At 39.5% G+C, this 17588-nt stretch overlaps 2 protein-coding genes across 2 annotated transcripts in view; one reads left to right on the top strand and one right to left on the bottom strand.

The window, feature by feature from the left end:
• The first annotated feature begins 5486 nt into the window (after positions 1 to 5486).
• LOC145480780 (uncharacterized) lies at positions 5487 to 16272 on the top strand. Its single transcript, XM_081459105.1, has 4 exons — positions 5487 to 7401; positions 11378 to 11880; positions 13010 to 13147; positions 14409 to 16272. Exons 1-4 carry the CDS (start codon positions 5499 to 5501, stop codon positions 15981 to 15983), a joined length of 4119 nt encoding a protein of 1372 aa, XP_081315231.1. The 5' UTR covers positions 5487 to 5498; the 3' UTR covers positions 15984 to 16272.
• Positions 16273 to 17022: 750 nt separating this feature from the next.
• The window catches only part of LOC145480779 (guided entry of tail-anchored proteins factor 1-like), a 7439-nt gene continuing 6873 nt past the window's right edge, over positions 17023 to 17588 (bottom strand). Inside the window, exon 6 of the mRNA XM_081459104.1 lies at positions 17023 to 17588. This exon is cut by the window's right edge and continues 1007 nt beyond it. The gene's annotated coding sequence lies outside the window, so the exon portion shown is untranslated.

The following is a 17588-nucleotide window of genomic DNA, read 5'->3' as shown; positions in this document are numbered from 1 at the left end:
TTTTTTCACCTTCAAAAAGTAAACTTTGTATTTGCAAAGTAAGGGTTATTAACGGCATTTAATCGCTGAATAACAGTTTCAATCTATAACAAAAGCGAAAACAAGAAAGTTTTTCCTCTACACTTTTATCCTTACTGCTTCCGGTCTCGCGACGACGATATACGTTGGGGAACCGAGCTCATTAGTTCTAAACTTAGAGCTCACTAGCTCTAGCCTGACGAAGACAGTTAAAAGAAAGACATACAAACCAACTAAATTAACAAACCACCCTTATGGCCAATGATTTCCAGTAAACTTAAATTTTGCAAGGACGAAAGATATTAGGATCCGATGCCGCTGTATTCGAGAGCGAACATCTGCGTTTTTTTTCCGTTTTCCAACACATCTGTTACAGTCACGGAACCCGTTCATGCTCCTGGATGGAGAGAACCACTGAAAATCAGCGTTTAGCACAGGCTGACACAAAATAGTTACCTCGGTAAACGCTTAGAGGCAAGCTAGCTCTAAAGATTCTCGTCTGTGTCATTTGAAACAAAAATCTCGCCTCAGAGCGCGACGACTTCATCTTTGACTGATAACGTTATTAACAAAAAAATTAGCTTTTATAATGCATGTTCTTTTTAATGTAAATTTTTATTCCAGTTTAATTTTAATATAGATGGATTTTTTTTATTTCGAATTATCATCTTGATGTAAACAGCATTTAATTTCTTTATCATGGTCACATCAGCTGTTTAGGTGCTCTTTACGCTAATCACCATGCATGTATAAATAAATAAATATATGCTATTTATTGATTGATTGAACAAAATGCCTCCCTTTTCGGTTAGAAGTAGTGATAAATTGCCTCAATGTGGGTTCACAAATTGGCTGCCAATGTTCAGTAGCACCCGGTGAGAGTCAGATACTACTGTTGGCTTTTTAGAAGCGTCGTGCCCAGTTAAAACAAAATATCTATACGTTTTCAAAGACGTACTATTAGCAGGTGGGAGTCAAGTTGTTTTCAGCCTACCATATTTTCCAAGTTTTCCTTTTGAATCATTCAGTCGGAGTTTCAAACTGGAAGGGAAAATATGGAAACATCTGGATTCATTAACTTTCGCCGAAAACCGGTGGCGTGCTTAAAAGATGATCAGCCGTAGGCAATCATTGAAGTCACTAAATCTTTAGGGAGTAGGTCACAGTACTTTAGGTAAGTCTGTTTATTTGCGTTAATTAGGGGCTATGAAGTGGGAAGGCACAGCAACAGGGCTTTTAAAGGACAAATTTCGATCACCCTTCAAACAAGAATGAGTTCGATTCTGTGCGATAACACTCTAATTCATACGTATTGGGATAAAGTTGAAAAAGTTGGGCCGACATTTTGCAAGTTTACCCCCAACGCAACCGTTTTAATCTTCTCTAATTTCGCCCATCCATGCCCTTTTCAGTTCGCTTTTGTGTCTCTTATGAGTTCTGCTACAGTTTTAATCCACTTTTGTGATATTTCAGTTATACTCTATAACCAGTTAGATAGCGCTGAATTTGCCTAAAACTTCGTGAATATAGCCCCTCAGTGTATCGATATTTTGCATGCACTACGTCTCTTGATTTCAAAAATACAGTTAACACGGTTTAACATCCAATGCTAGTCCTATGGTTGATAATTTTCTTGTTTTCATCACCTGTCTGTTAGACAGCGTATAGATTTGGTAGCTGATACAGAAATTGTTTGGTAAAGTTCACAGATGACTTTTTCAGCCTCTTGTACTATGTAATTAAATTCTAAGTCAAAAAAAAAATGTAAAATATATTTTATATATTTTAAAAGTTTGTTAACATTCTTTATTTTATTCAATGCGCTCGCCAGATTTACACCAGTGATGATTTTTCTTTTCAATGGCTTATTCATTACGAATCTAAATAAGATTCACACCGTTAGGCTAAATTAAGTACCTCCGTCAGCGTTATGGTATAAATTATTTATCTTATCCATTTCTGTGCTCTAATTTTTAGTAAATACAAAGCTTACATCGAGGAATCGTAGCTAATCTTGTCATTTAGTTATTCACATTATGAACATTTTTCAAACTTGATTCGCTTATTTTTTGAATTTTCTAGCGGATAGTTTGTTTTTCTGAACTTATTTTGTGAACGTGCGTTGCGCTAATTAACGTCGGTGTTTAGACCAAGAATCTTTAACACCATGTTTATTGATAACAATTCAGATGCTTGAATCTGATGCTTTGAATTGCTTTCTTTTAGTTTGGCGAAAACTGCGAGAAACCAAGCTGAGCTTACACAACAGCGAGACATCTCGAAAAAAAAGTGTCGAAGGAAACCCGATACATAACCGTATTTGACACGATGAGATTGGTCCTGAGGCAGCTGATTGACACTCGCCAGTTGACCAATAGCGATCCGCGACAGCTAACAGGCTTTGCACATTTCTCCGCTGTCGAATGTTTTTGTTGGGTACCGTGGAAACTGCATGAGAGAAACTCGGCAAATGCATAATTAAACTACGGCTACAAATATAGCTCATATCTAATCATTTTTTTGTGTGCCAAACATTGTTTCAGATGTTTCGGAGTGGCCTGGCCTGAAAGTGTGGTCGTTTTTAAATCCTAAGCATTGAAAGAAAGCTTAATTTTGGAAGGGTCACTGGACATCGCCAGTCGCTTGGAAGAAAGGTATAGATGTATAGAATATTACGCGATGAAATATTGACGGAATTATAACTGCCAAGATTTGATGCCAAATTGTCCAAGAAGTTTTCTTGCAACAACTAAGCAATTTTAAGCACCAAATAGCGGCTATTAGACGCTAGTATATCAGTTTTATATGCCTTCTCAAAAACCATATCATTTGCTGGATTGCTTTTGCGGTGTCATACATTCGGCAGATTACAATAAAAGAATATGAACTCCATAACATACTTGATATAAGAAGCGGTTTGGATAAGTGATGCGGGCCAATGCTGTCAGACATGGTTCAGTTATTTAAACTTACTGTGCATGTATTGGATCGAAACAGATCGAAATAATTGATCTTGGATAAGTCAGAAGGGTTAAATTATGAAATATATTCACTTCTTTTTAAATGGTGATATTATAAGTCATGAATGAAAAGTTACTGTGGGGATTAAGGGCTCAGGATATCTAGTGGAACATAATTTGGGATTTTACCATCTCCTGACAATTTAATTCTCATAACTTATTTCACAGATCTCAAGGATTTCGATCGAGCTGCTCTCTGCACGTCCCTTGTTTATAGCTGTTGATATCACGTTATGAATGCTAGCTGCTTCGATAATTAGACAGAATGAAAGAAAAAAAAAAACAAACTTCCTATATTTTTTTCGATGGCAAGATACATGCCACTTCACTTTTACCGTGGGTGAGGAAATGCTTTCTGTCCCGCCAAACCTGCTGCGCACTGGTTTGGCCTGATATTAGAAAAAATTTGCCATTAATTTTTTTTCTCCACTGTATTTCCGAGCCAAAAGTCAGAACATTGACGAATAATAAACACGCAAACGGAATTCTCTTTAATAATAGACAAAGAAAAACCCTTCCTTAAGTCTAAAGTTTGCAACGAATTGAATTGTTTTGATGCAACTTAGTTATTGTAAAATAAACCGACGGAAACAAGTTTGTTTGATTTCTATGACATTTAGCTTCAAAGAAGACAGTATTTAAAAATTAAGTTCACACAGCGGGCAATTCTTAGAAAGTACAGCATAACCAATATACAATTTTGCCCGAGGGGATCGTCTCTTTTCTACTTCACCGCTCAAAATACCCTAGCTTAGCGGAAGGAAAGCGAAATTGTTTACTCTAATGCCTGACTTCTCTGATCTTTTCACCATTTTGCAATCAATTCTATTGCGGTTTTTTAACAGACATTTGTCTATCATGGTCATCCTCAAAAACTGAAATTAAAACTTCTGCTGGATCCCATGTTTTTCTTTTCTTAAATTCAGGTAATATGCTGCTATTTACACCTTGGTAGAGCTCTCGGGACACAATTAAAGCGAGTTTTCATCCCTTTTTCACCCTCGTTAACCTTGCCTATTTTGATTTTATTGAAAGATCTCTGAGGGTGTCCGAAATTGTTTATTTTCATGATAAAAGGAGTTTTTTTCTGGTAGGATTTAAATGTTTATATTTCGGAAACAATTGTTAGAAAATTAAGTAACATTTAGATGGATGCAGGAACTTAATTGACATTTAAAATTAAAGTTCATAAAAAATACAGTCAAACAATGGAACTCTGTATATTATTAAACAACGCCAGCTCTACGGAAATCAATGTTGTTAAAATGTTCCAACACTATACACTGCAGGTTAATATGTTATTAGTTTTCCATACATTTCAAATATATCCCAATAATGGAACGCCTTTCATTCATTACCTTTTTCTCAATTTAACGAGAAAAAACGAAATTGAATCCAAAAATTATAATATAACTGGATGAACTTCGTAGCATTGAGCGGGCAACGAATGATATTATTAGAAAAATTCAGAATCAGTCACTCGAGTAAAGCAGAACTTTTGAGTGCAGTGTGCACATACGATGATTATGCACTGAAAAAGTCAGAAAGAGCACATAGAAAAACAGGCAGAAGACAGACAGAAAGACAAACAGAAAGAGTACACGAGTAAACAAACCAAAATAATATTGAAATAGCACCTCAGGGTATAAACTACCAAAACAATATACATTTTTTTTTTATAATAATGTACATTTCATTTTCTAAGCTTGCTAACATGGAATTTCATTTAATCAACGACTTTTCTTTCAGTTCCCAGGAACCATTAGTATTCACTGTGTGTTTTAGGACAAAAAACATTATTAACCCTAACACAACAAATTAACTGCAAAACATTGCAAAACCCAAACATCGAAGTAGGCTAAAATCATTGGCATCTGTTGTTTTTTCCACGCTTTAAATATTGAACAGTTCTCTGGAATGAAAGTAACTGGCTAGTTCGTTCATCCTCTCTGAAAGCCATTTCAATTTACCAAAACATTACCCTGTAAAATAACAAGAGACGGAGAAAAAAAAGTTATTTGAGTAACCGTGGCAACTTGTCTGTTTGTGAAAATGTTATGTGGCACTGCAAGCGCGCGCTTTAGAGATAAATTTCATTCTGTCAGAAGATTGTCTTCGTAAGCAGAGTTTCAGCGACACAATAATTAATGTAAAGCGCGCGCTAGTTCAGGTTATTTGACATTACTTTGCTGCAAAACTTCAAACCGATTGCTTCATCTGCGTCCTTCCGTAAGGTGCAAATTTAAAGCTTTATTGTTTGGTAATATAATGTGAATTGTACTCTCTAATGTATGTGCGCTTTCTATTCTCATACTTGACAGGACTGTGAATACAGCTAATGGTATCATATCCTACAGTTTTTCGTGGAGATGACAAAGATGTCCAGTAATGGAGAAGGGTGACATGATGAAAATCATTTGTAAAGCGATAATTCTCTTTCAAACGCAAACCATAGGGTGAATGATGCTGACTCAAGCGCACCTGGCCCCTCTCACGAAAGAGAATTTAAAGAAACACCAGAGAGAAGCGACGACAAAGCGATTTCCTTTGAAAAATTCCACAACAAGAACATCTAAAAGCGAAAAAAGCCTTCGTTCCGCGGGCGACGGGGAAAGTATTGAGTTTATAAGTGACGAAGCTTTGAAAACGTCACTCGATGAACAGAGAGGTAATGAGAAACAAACAACTGATCCATCAGTGGTGTTACCAAGCGACCCTACGACGTGTGTTGTGCCAGAAAACATGAGTAAACGCAGACTTGAAGCTAATCTTGCGCCAAACGACTCTACACCCGCTAAAGCAGAAACGAGTTCAAAAGCCGGTAACGACCAGATTTTCAACGAAAAGGAAGAACTGTTGGGCGATGACAAAGCCACTGAACCTGCTGATCAGAAAAACGACGAGGAAAGCTATGGACGTGATGGTGAAGGTGGTGGCGAGTTCGAAAACGAAGGCAGTGAAATTGAGGAAGATTCCGATGAATCTTCGTCAAGCCCGCTTGAAAGTGACAGTGATGTGACCGTTCCAGCTAAAGCCAATAAGAGCGTTAAAGAGGATGTAGATTCGAACGATACTGCTGGCTCAGCCCGATCGTCAGCATCTGAGAGTGATGACGATGATGATGATGATGAAGATGATGATGACGACGATGACGATGACGACGACGATGATGATTCCACTGACGACAATGAGAATGAAGAGGAAGTCCAAGCCGGCACCAGAAGCGAAGACGAACTGACTCATTACACAAGCAGTTTAAACGCGAGTATAAGTAGCATACCTACGCTTTACGACGACAGAGAAGCAAGTATACAGTCACCTACCACTTCTGCGGAGGAGACACCCAGGGGGAGCTCAGGTCAGGGTAACGAGAAAAACGAGCTGCTGGAACAGGAGCCTGAAGCTGCAGCTGAAGAAAAAACAGAAGTGGAAGCAGAAAAAGTTGAAGAAGAGGTACCTGTAGAAAAAGAACAGGTTCCTACGGAAAAAGAACAGGCAATTAGTGATTACACCCCTCCGGGTAGTAGACAAGTCAGTGGCAGATCCGCAACCCCCAAGACGGTTGTGTTGAGTGAGTTTGATGACGTAGAGAGTTCAATATTTGATCGCAGAGAACACAGCAGACAGGGGAGCAGCTCACGAAATAAATCAACTACTTCCATGAACAGCGGGAAGTCCGATGTGTCAATCAAAAACTGGGCTGAATTCGCGGGTGCTGGTGTTACAAGTAACGGTGAAGGTGTGACAGAGCTTGCTGTTGTCCCAGAGAAAGCCAAGGGTAGCAAACGATTGAAAACCAGAAATATGCGCAACGCCAATAAGCCAAACCTGGTAGAGACAAAAAATTCGAAATCAAAAGAGAAAAAGCAACGATCTGCTTCAAATTTGACAGGAAAGAAAATTGCTATAAGAAGACAGTTGACAAGAAAGACTTCGATAAGCAGTGACAATTCTGTTGCGGTGACCAAACTTCAAATGAAAATTGTTCGCAGAAAGCGAAGACCTGTAAAACAGGTTTCATTTGACAAATCAAACATCGAAAACCCCACAAAAATAATCACCAGTGATTCTGCCTTCTTTGGAAGTCGTACGGAGAGCAGAGGCGAGGAACAGTCGAGCCCGAAGCCGCCAGAAAGCGACCACAGCGACAGAGCTAGCAGCCGGTGGAGCGCTGTGGAAACTGAACGGGCCTCGACGTCCAGCACAAGGCCTGTCAGTACTACCCGGTCTACTCGCAGTTCACTGTCGCTAAGCCAAAGCTCTAGAAAAACATCGTTGATTGAGCGAGTGACAGCTGCCAATCATCCACCTGTAATTACTGGAAAAAAGGCGCATCTTCCTGCCCCGCGCTATCGTCGACGCGGTAAGTGGACATCGTCTCGGATTTGGTAAAAGATGAGGAAGTGTAGCAGCCCTCATAAGCTTGTTATGCTATTTGTCGTCATAATGTATAGCTGTTGTTGTTTTAGGGCTAGTTGCATTGTTTCTGTTGTTTGTTTTATTGTTCTCTCAAAGGGTATCGAGTCATTCATGTGAGACTTACGAGAGCCGCTACATGACCCAAAACATGCTTGCTCGCTGCTTGTAGGAGGCGCGGTAGCAATAGATCATTTACTTTTAACAAATTGAGGTCAGTTTTTCATGCTTCTGTTTTGTTATTGATCATGAATTTCATCATGACATTGTCAAGTAGCTGTGGATCCACGTAGCAATAGCCGAGTGGATCCGCAGACTACTTTGACAATGTTTTGACGAAATGTATTGTCAATAACAGGACAGACGCATGAAAAACTGTGGTCAATTTGTTTCTTACAATAGATTATCACATAAATTATAAATGCACGTGTCTGTCCGATTATTGACAATGAAACTTAGCGAATTAACCGGCGAGAGTTTCCACAGTTATTGTAAAAAAATAATTGAGGAGAAGAGAAATACGACAAGGCAAAAGTTACTTAGAGAACTAACTAAACAATTAGTTTGGCCTCGTAACTACATTCTTTCCCTTGGTTTAACTCGACGAATTTTTTTCCTGAGACGAATTATTTAATTTTTTAGCAACCTGCACCGTATAATACTTTTCCAGTGATGCAAGTGAATGAATGGATGAATGAACGAACGAACGAACGAACGAACGAACGAACGAACGAACGGATGAATGAGACAACGTAAAAATAAAATTCCGTATCTTAGGCCCCCATCGAGAGAAAACCCCGCAACATTTATTAAGAATCTGGAACACTTCGGAAATTAAATTAGGTATTATTATTTTTTTTTAAATCAATTTTAAAACCCCCGATGAATATAAATGAAAGACTAACAGTGCACATTTGTTCTGAAGAATCGCTTCTGAAGAATCTTCATAAGCGAGAATTAAAGCGAAGCAATTTGTCTGAAATCTGCACCTTTCAGAGAGTTTCACATTTCGTTGATTGTACACCACGATAAGAAGCACTTTTAGTACCGCGGTGAACTGGAACCTCGAGAGAGAGAGAGAGAGAGAGAGAGAGAGAGAGAGAGAGAGAGAGAGAGCGAGCGAGCGAGCCTGGGATCAACATTGTTTTCCGGTCTCCGTGACTACGAGGTGTTTTGGCAACCTGACGTCACGCACAACATAACATTGAGCAGCCGCCATATTTGAGTCGTGCGAACAACACATAGTGAATTTGCGCAAAGTTTTGATGCTGCGATCAAAATATTCGCTACAAAAATTACTTTCTATCAGCCCTAGAGTCCTGTTATGACTCTAGAATTTGAAAATCCTCCGTTCTTGTCTAACATCGGTTTGAATTCGTCGTACAACAATGAGGCAGATTTCACGGCGTTGGACAGAGTGACATCGAAGAAAACTTCAGTAATTTCTGCGACGAGGAAGGAAAGCCTCCTTGCCAGAGAAAAATTAAAAGAAAAGCGAGAAATGTCCGGCAGATATTCTGACGACTACGATAGCTACGAGGATGATTTCGACGACGAAAGCCCCGCGAAGGAATCTACTACTCGGAGATCTTCGAGACGAGAATCTCGAATGTCTGAGAGGGTTCGATCGACATCGAGATCACCATCTGACTCGCCACCAAAATACCGATCGCGTTCTAAGAAGGCCTCTTCAAGGAGAGATTCGCTTGCTTCATACAGAAGTGCGTACGAGACAAACAGAGGTAAATTTCCGTTTGACTTTTTCGTCGCATCGTTGAGTTTGATGTGATTTTGATAGACACAAACAAGAGTTACTTTTCAACTGTGAATCGAGTAAAAAAGCATGATATGATTTTCTCATAACAATAGCGATTTTCGTTGAAATAGTTTATTTTCCTTCTAAGCTTAGGTTAAATTTTCAGTACTAGTGAGAATACGCATTCATGGATGGAACACAGACAAGATCAGAAAGTACATGCAAAAATAGCATCGGCCAATTTTCGATGTGTTTATTTAATACACATGGACATTACATGGAGGCTTAACTAACGTAATAGGAGTAGTTTTTGCCTTAAGTTATCCGCCAATTTGAGCGAAATTTAATAATCGTAAGGGGAAGTTTGCTGTTTATTTTGGGAAACTTGTAGTCTCTTAACAACACCTTTGATTTCTTAATTTGAGAAATTTATATTATAAATAATTAATTAATCTTAATTACTGCATAACCTTAAGCTTCTATTGACAGAAGTGATGGCAGAATTTTAGTTGAAAAGAAATCATGTGATCTATGAAAAAAAAGATAACCATAAGCCTCTATTGACAGAAGTGATGGCAGAATTTTAGTTGAAAAGAAATCATGTGATCTATGATCTTTCAAGCATACAATACAGCTAAAGCTACATGTACACATATCCTTCGTAGCTCAACTGCAAAATGAAAACAAAAAATAACAACAACAGCATAAAAACATAAATGAGATTTAGGATTCTATATCAGTATGAAGCCAGAATCCCCTGATATGATCAACTCTAAAGTCTTAATTAAAGAAAATGTTTGTTCTGGTGTCAAGTTGCTGTTGATTCAGGGAATTCTTTTAGCTTAGCTTGATTTCTTTCATTAATATTCTAAAGGCATTAGTTTTTGGTAAGAAATGTGGTTGGACGCATAGGTAGTGCTGTTTTTCTTTAATTTTATCAATGTTGTCTGACGGCTGTGCACCATAGGTTCTCAAACATAAGATTGTTAAAGTAACTTACCATCCAGCGGACCAGGGGCCATTTCTTGTTTTACCTACAGGTTGCTTTGGTCAGTGAGGGAAATTCATGCATGTTTATATCTATCAGTTTAAAGAATATTGGTAGAGCACAATGTCAGATTAATAAGCTGGAGGTGAAAAAATGAATATCAAAGGCAAAGTGCATTGATGAAAATTGTGTTGACAAGCATGTTCTGAAAATTGCACCAATGCAATGACGCGGTGCCTTTCGTTAATGAATAGACATGTTCAATGTATTGCTTGTCTCTAAGCGGCACTGTAGGGTTTCCTTTTAATGGAGGGGCACAGGGTAGCCAGGAACCCAGTGGAGAAAGAAACCAACGGACAAAAAAATGAAGCAGAAAATATTTTCTCTCAAACAGTGAGGAATATGGGTTTAGTATGTGGAGGTTTTCAGGTCACATGGCTTTGTCAATGACTCTGTTTGGTCCAGTGTGCTGTAATGTCTTACTACCCCGCGAGCAGACTCTCCTTTGATCTTCCAGGAATGGGAATATCGCAAGTTGAGCTTCTGTCGGCAGGACACTGTCTTACTTGACAGGCTTACCAATCCACCCGTTATTTTTTCTTTGAGTAATTTGTAAAATTCTGGTGCTGTTTTATTTTTGTTTTTGCCGTTTTTAGCTGTCGTATCACACAGCAATTTATGGTTGTGCTGTGGATGTTTAGGGTTGCATGATTTGTCTTGTGTATGAGAAACAGAGAGGAAGGAAGTGGTAGGAACAAAAAAAACAGTGTTACACATTGAGGCAGTTAAAAAATTATGCCTTCATATTTGTAGCTTTTTCATTCCAAAGAAAATAAGTATGTTTAAGAACGATATTTTCAAGATGACATACATGTTTGCACTACAAAACTGGAAAGAAACAATATATTTTTCTATGGGGTTGGGTTGGGTGGTTGGGAAGAGCATGTCTATTTTGTTTAAAGTGCTGCATACCTGTTAGAGTGAATATCGATATGGAAAAGTGTTAGCAGACCTTGTATTTATGAGGGAAATAACTTGGTTTTTTAAGCTTATGCTGTCTTCTTTCTGCTTGTGTTGTCTTATTCAGAAACTTATTTGAAAAACAATATTAACATGTATTATACTCGTTTCGAAGTTTGTACTTATTTTATATTAAATTATCAACTATTTTAATCTTAGGTCCTGCCAAAAATAAAACCAAGAAAAGTCATTCAGCCAGTTCAAAGATGACCACTAAAACTGTGGGTGGCGAGAGCTCAATGATGAGACGCGTTTTATCAGCCAACAGGAACAAAGTTTCACGGCTGCACAACATTGTGGAAGAAATGCAGCAGGAAATCGAAGAACTAAAGCACGAGAATAAGTCTTTGAAAAGAGTTAGCCATCGCCAAGAAAGGCAAATTAAGAAAATTGATGAGGAGGAAGCAAGCTTACCAATGTTGCTTCAAAGACACAGTGCTGAAATGCACACTTTAAAAGAACGGCTGCGAAGAAATCAGGAAATTTTGCACAGGAAAGACAAAGAGTCCCGAGATCGTGACCATGAGATTCAGAAATTGCGTGACAAAGTTTGGAGTTACCGTGAACTATCACAGGACAAAAAACTTGAGGAACGTGCGGCACTAGCGAAAAAGTTGGAGAAACTCCAAAACAACATGGCTGAAAAGGACAAAAAGATAACAGTAAGTCGATGGAATGTATACTGTACATGTACGCTGTAAACTGTTTCTGGAGGGAATTCACCTCCTCAAATTGGTCTATCTTATAATTAGAACCCCGTCTATATCACACGCTACATGTACATATCAAATTGAAAACACGGTGTTAACGAGAAACGAACTGAACTCCAACAGTTCCCAGAACCATGCCCCTACATGTTCCCTTCAAGAAAAATAAAAGCGAATGAATCGTAATAGAGGTTACAGAAATGAGCGAATCATCCCCGGGAAATAAGCGATTCTCACACACTGAATGCCATTCGTCTGCCACACAATTTTTTTCTTCGCGCATTGCAATCGCAAGATATAAGTCTCTGTTTTAGCTGCCAACCCATTACATGTAACCCGTGTACCTGAATGTATTCGTTGCAATTAAAGTAAGATATTGACCGTATTTACTTTGCAAAAGTAAGATATTGGCCGTATACACCTTGGAAGACTAATAATGCGTCTCGGACGTTTGACAAGTGTGTCTAGGTAAATACGACACACATAAAACTCGTGTTGACAAGAAGCTAGTTGTTGGTCGCTTGATGCAAATTTTGGTCGTTATACAGGTTCGTTTATTTCGTTGAGCTCGTGTGACGTTTAATAAGCCTTATTTCCATATCTACCAAGACACAACGTTTCGTCTGAGACGCATTATTCGCCTGCCGAGGGGAAATATGGTCAATAAAAGAGTTTTTCTCAGAGATGATGGGCTTGATAAAAAGCGGACAAAATTCAGGATGCTTTATGTATTAAAGAAGTTGATGTTTGTTTTTTAAGGAGTGCAGATCTATTAAGTTAACCGTTGACGTGAAAAATAACACAATAATATTACGCGGTTGTTTTTGCAGCTGCGGGCATTTAATTTTTAGGAAACCACGCGAAGCTGCTTTCAAAGTAATGAACAAAACTCAAAATAACGTCGCTTTTACTACTCCCTCTCTAATTCGTCGTCACGACAACGCTTTCGGCAACTTTCCGACCTCCCGGGATTGCATTTCATCAAATGATTCTTTCAATAGAAAACCTTTCACCTGTATTGGTTAATAACCTACATACGTATTGAAGTATTTTACTCAGCTGCTTTATTCTCACGGTTTTTTAGGATCTAGAAAAATCAGTCACTTTAAAAGAGAAGGCAAGACAACGAGAGATGAAGGACCAGAGAGAACGCTACAGACAAGCCAAGGAAGAGCTGAAAAGAGTGCAGGAGGATTTTAGATCGCTCCGCGATCGACTCAAGGTGAGGAAATCGTTCATATTTTTTCCGTTCTACGGGCTTCATGTAGCAACGTTCCGCAAGGTTCGCTCGCTCCCGGCAGCTGGAGCTTATTTAATGTAGCAATTCCGAGCTTTGTTTGCTCGCACCCATAGAAAATAATGATCAGTGGATCCTCTCACAGTTTTTACGGCCAACATCAACTGTTCTCCGTGCAAAATAGTACTTGGAGACAGAGTTTCGTTGAGAAAAATTGCCTTGAAATTTATGTAGATTTACTGGTGTTTTGATCCAATTCAACATGACATGAATACTTCATTATTCTTATTCTTTTATGAAAGAGTCTTCAACTTCTATTTATGGATCGGCATTCATTATTCATTTCTCTGTGAGAGTTATTCTTTATTCTTGATCAAAACGTTTCAAAGTCCTTTAAATTTTAATCCAGTATTTATTTCAGTTTTCCATATCAACGTCAGTTTTAACTGTATTCATATTCCGATTTGGCTTCCCCCCCTCTTCCCTTGCAACTCAGCCAATTTTTCCGCGTGACCTGCGTGAATTGTAAATTGTTTTCTCTGTTTACCTGTGCAGCGCAAAGTTTTCCGGTAAAAGTTTCTCTCGGCCAAGATATTTTTATCTAATTGCAACGCAGGAAATAGCCTCTAGCTATCCACTGTGTTAGTCAGGGAAATTGTTCTTTGTTTAGGAGGAGGGTGGGTTAAGTGTTTTAATTTACTGCCCAAGTTTGCCTTTTACCGCGTTCTTTTTTCGTTTTACCCCACAAGTAAGATCTATTTCTGTTTGAAGGACTGAATTTTCATTGCCGTGAATGTACTATATGTGTACACTGTAGGGAAAACAAATACCAACCAAAAAGGAAACCTCCTAAACAGTTTTAGCTTGATTTTTAAATGGTTCGACATCTGAGAAGAGTGAACGACAAACGAACGTGTGAGAATCAGGCGAAAAGTCTAAGCTACATATAAGTAAAAAATGGTCACTAATTTTACATAGTTAAATTAAATTTCATTGTACAACTTTTACGTCGGGAATGGGACATGAGATACGGAGCAGTCAGTTATCGTTTCATTCTCCCATATCCTTCAGTTGTAATTTTCCATCCCATGGGTCAGTGCTCTCTAAAACGATTATACTCACTCGCTCGGATTTGTGTAGCTGTTTCGTTTGTCTGTTAGTACGTAGGTTTTTCTTGAAAACCCGAGAGGGAACTGAAATGCATGTTTGTGGGTCCTAGTTAATTTTCTTCTCCTACCCTTAACAGGAAAAAGAAAGAGAATTGGACGAAAAGAATATCTACCATTACCACATCACCCAGCACAAGAAGAAAGGCACAACTTTACCAGCCCTTCCGGCGGCCACTGCGGCTTCTCCTGCGCCCGCCATCACAGCCCCCGCGATTCACGTTAAAAAATCGGCGGGCGCAAAGGAAGAGAAAAGAACAAACGTGTTCCTAACAAATGCGCCGAGTGATTCTGGCTCGGTCATAACTGACGAAGGAAACGATGTGGTTGTGAAATCTGACACATCTGGAGTTCAACAAGGACAACCCGCAGTCCCGGAGTCGGTGAGACGTGACAAGACGGATGATGAAGATAGGCTGAGAAAGGAAGCGGAAGAGCGGAGGAGACGAGAGGAAGACGAGCGGCGAAGGCGTATGGAAGAAGACGAAGAAAGAAAAAGGAGACAGGAGGAGGAGGAGGAGAGACGAAGGAGAGAGGAAGAACACGAAAGAAGAAAGCGAGAAGAGGAGGAACAGTTACAGAAACAACGAGAAGAACAAGAACGCGCAAGAAAGCAAAGAGAGGAAGAAGAAGAGAAAAAACGACTTGAAGAAGAAGCGGAAATCAGACGCAAGAAGGATTTGTTGTTGGCTCGCATGCGTGCAATTGATACGGGTAGCGACAAACCGAACGGTGTTATACAAACAATAGGAACTACAGCTCCACCTGCCGCCGAGGACAAACCTAAAAAGGTTCCGATCTTCCTGCAAAGCGACAAACCTGCAAAAACGGAGGCACAGCCGGCCAAGCCTGCGGCGAATGTGGCTGCTTCCGAAGATGATATCTTCTCCGACGCGAGCGGTGGCAGAAAGAAAGTAAGCGCGGGCTCAAAACAGAGCCGATACTCCTACGATTTTAAACAGACTGTGGACAATCTTCACCATGGGATCCCTGCGCACGCGTCGCAGGAACCCGACGCCAAAGACTCTTTATCGGATGATCTGAATTTTGGTTCTTACAAACCTACGCTTGGCAGGAGAGCTGCCGCTAAAAGAGACGCCAAAGATAAGGACGACTTGTCCTTCGGAAGTTATAATCCGTCTTTTGGTGCGAAAAAAGAAACGAACCGCAGAAACAGTGGTCTTGATTTCGGCGCCGGGAAGAAAAATATCCCAGAAAAAGAACAAAACGGCGTGATCTTCGGGGACTATAATCCCTCATTTGGAGCTACGTCGAACAAGACTTCAACAAGCCAACCAAATGGAAATGTTATCAGTGGAAGAACTAGCCCCGCGCAAGGTCGAAGAGCTAAGGGTTTCACGGGTAAAGCAACCTCCTTATTTGGCGATGATCTTTTCACGAACGAGGAGGTGAAACCAACGGGCAACCCTTTGTTCGGAGACAGTTCCGCTTTCAATAAAGACAAATCTAACTATCCCTGGGAAAACAAAGTGAATGTAGCACGAAAATCCAGCCAACCACAATCTCAAGAAGATTCGTTGCTTCCTCGACGGAAACATCTGCAAAGCATTGGAAAGAGCGCCGAGAAAAACGTTCGCGCCGTTGACAACGCGCTCGACGACATTGATGACGAGATCGAAGAGGTTATTCTATAACGCGAATTTTTTAAATTCCGTATAAATATATTATATATATTTGAGAGATGCAAAATTATCCATTTCGTGTACAAGATCGTTAGATTGTTTATAAAAAAAAACATAACTTTTGAAAAACATCTTTACTTTGCTTTGCTTTTATTTTCACATCCATTCGTTAAATTCCAATATTTCAAATCAGTCTTTAAATGTCATAGCAATAAGTGACCTTGCGATTCTTCATTTTCAGTCAGGTTTCTAAATAGTCAGTCGAGAAGATCTTGTGCATTGATCGATGAAGCAACGCACTCAATAAAATATTTTTCAAATCGTACAGGAGTTTTATTTTATTATTTGGGGAACAAGTAAGATGGGGATGACAGTCGGATTTGTCAGGCAATGCCTTTTGAGAAGTAAACTCATATCTGGGAATCTCACATTTGGTTAACGTTGTACCAGCAAATTGTAAGAAAAATTACAAAACCAAGAAAAAGATATCAGGAACTTTGGTGATACAATGTAGTTCTCAAATTTACTTGGATGAACTACGTGGACAGTCCAGTAATACTGCTTCATCACCCTCTTTTCCTTTTGTGTCACTCGCCTTAACCCCTTTCGCGCCACCCACGCTCTCGAAATGAAAATCTTGGCATCTATCACGACTATCACACTGGTTCTCACTTCCAGGGTCAATTTTCAGTTATTTTAGCAATCTGGCGGGGAAAGGAACGCATCCTGGTCCCAAAGGTTTTCTTCGGTTTCTCTTCTACCGGAGGCGAAAAGGGTTCACGCTTTGCGACGATTGTGACTCCTGAAGAAAAATAAGTAAAGGTTTGGGACGAGGGGGTTGCACTCTTTTCAGTCCCTTTTCTCCTTGCCGTCCTCTGGCGCACTCAGTGAGGGGCCGCACTCAGTGAGTTATCCTTTTAATTCCCATCAGCGGTGGAGATTTGCCGTTTATGGCATTGGCTTGACGTTCACGTACACCTCAAAGGTACCGAAGTTTAGCGCGCCTTTCAAGACCTTTTAAACGCGCTCAGCATTTTCTACAGGCACTCGGTTTCTCACGAATCCTCTATAATTTACGTACATAAGTGAACAGGTTTTACAAGATCAAATAAAGAATTATCTAAAAGTATACGACTGCTAGTGTACAAGTACAGTGTATTACAACAATGAAAAATACAGTTCTCATTCACGTTTTCCCCCGCGTTTTCATAAACGTGAAAATTGCTCACAAAGCTCCATTGAGGCCATTTTTTGGAGCCTCGTTTCTCAGCTAAATGGATATTTTGAGATATTTCAAATTAAAAAAGCTAAATGAAAGCTACTCGTCTAGAAAGGTTATCGTAATCGAATTCATAAAACATCTTAAGGACTCGTATCAACTGATAGCACTCGCCACTTGTCCCTTGATGTGACACCAAAAACTGGTCTGGGTCTGGTACATGGACTGCTGGCGGGAAAAATTACTTGACATAAGTCTGGACAGACTTGTTAGACGGTAAGTACGTTATATGAAAGCCGAGCTAGGGAGACGCCCTACTTCTGGATCTCCCCTTGAAATTCTCCCAAAAAGTGATTATTTTGAAAACAGCAAAACTACCCAAAGTCAGACTGGATTTT

The sequence above is a fragment of the Orbicella franksi genome, chromosome 3, assembly GCF_964199315.1.
Source record: "Orbicella franksi chromosome 3, jaOrbFran1.1, whole genome shotgun sequence".
In the NCBI taxonomy this organism is placed as follows: Eukaryota; Metazoa; Cnidaria; class Anthozoa; order Scleractinia; family Merulinidae; genus Orbicella; species Orbicella franksi.
The sequence above is the reverse complement of the archived record's forward strand: the minus strand, read 5'-3'. Positions and strand labels throughout refer to the sequence as shown.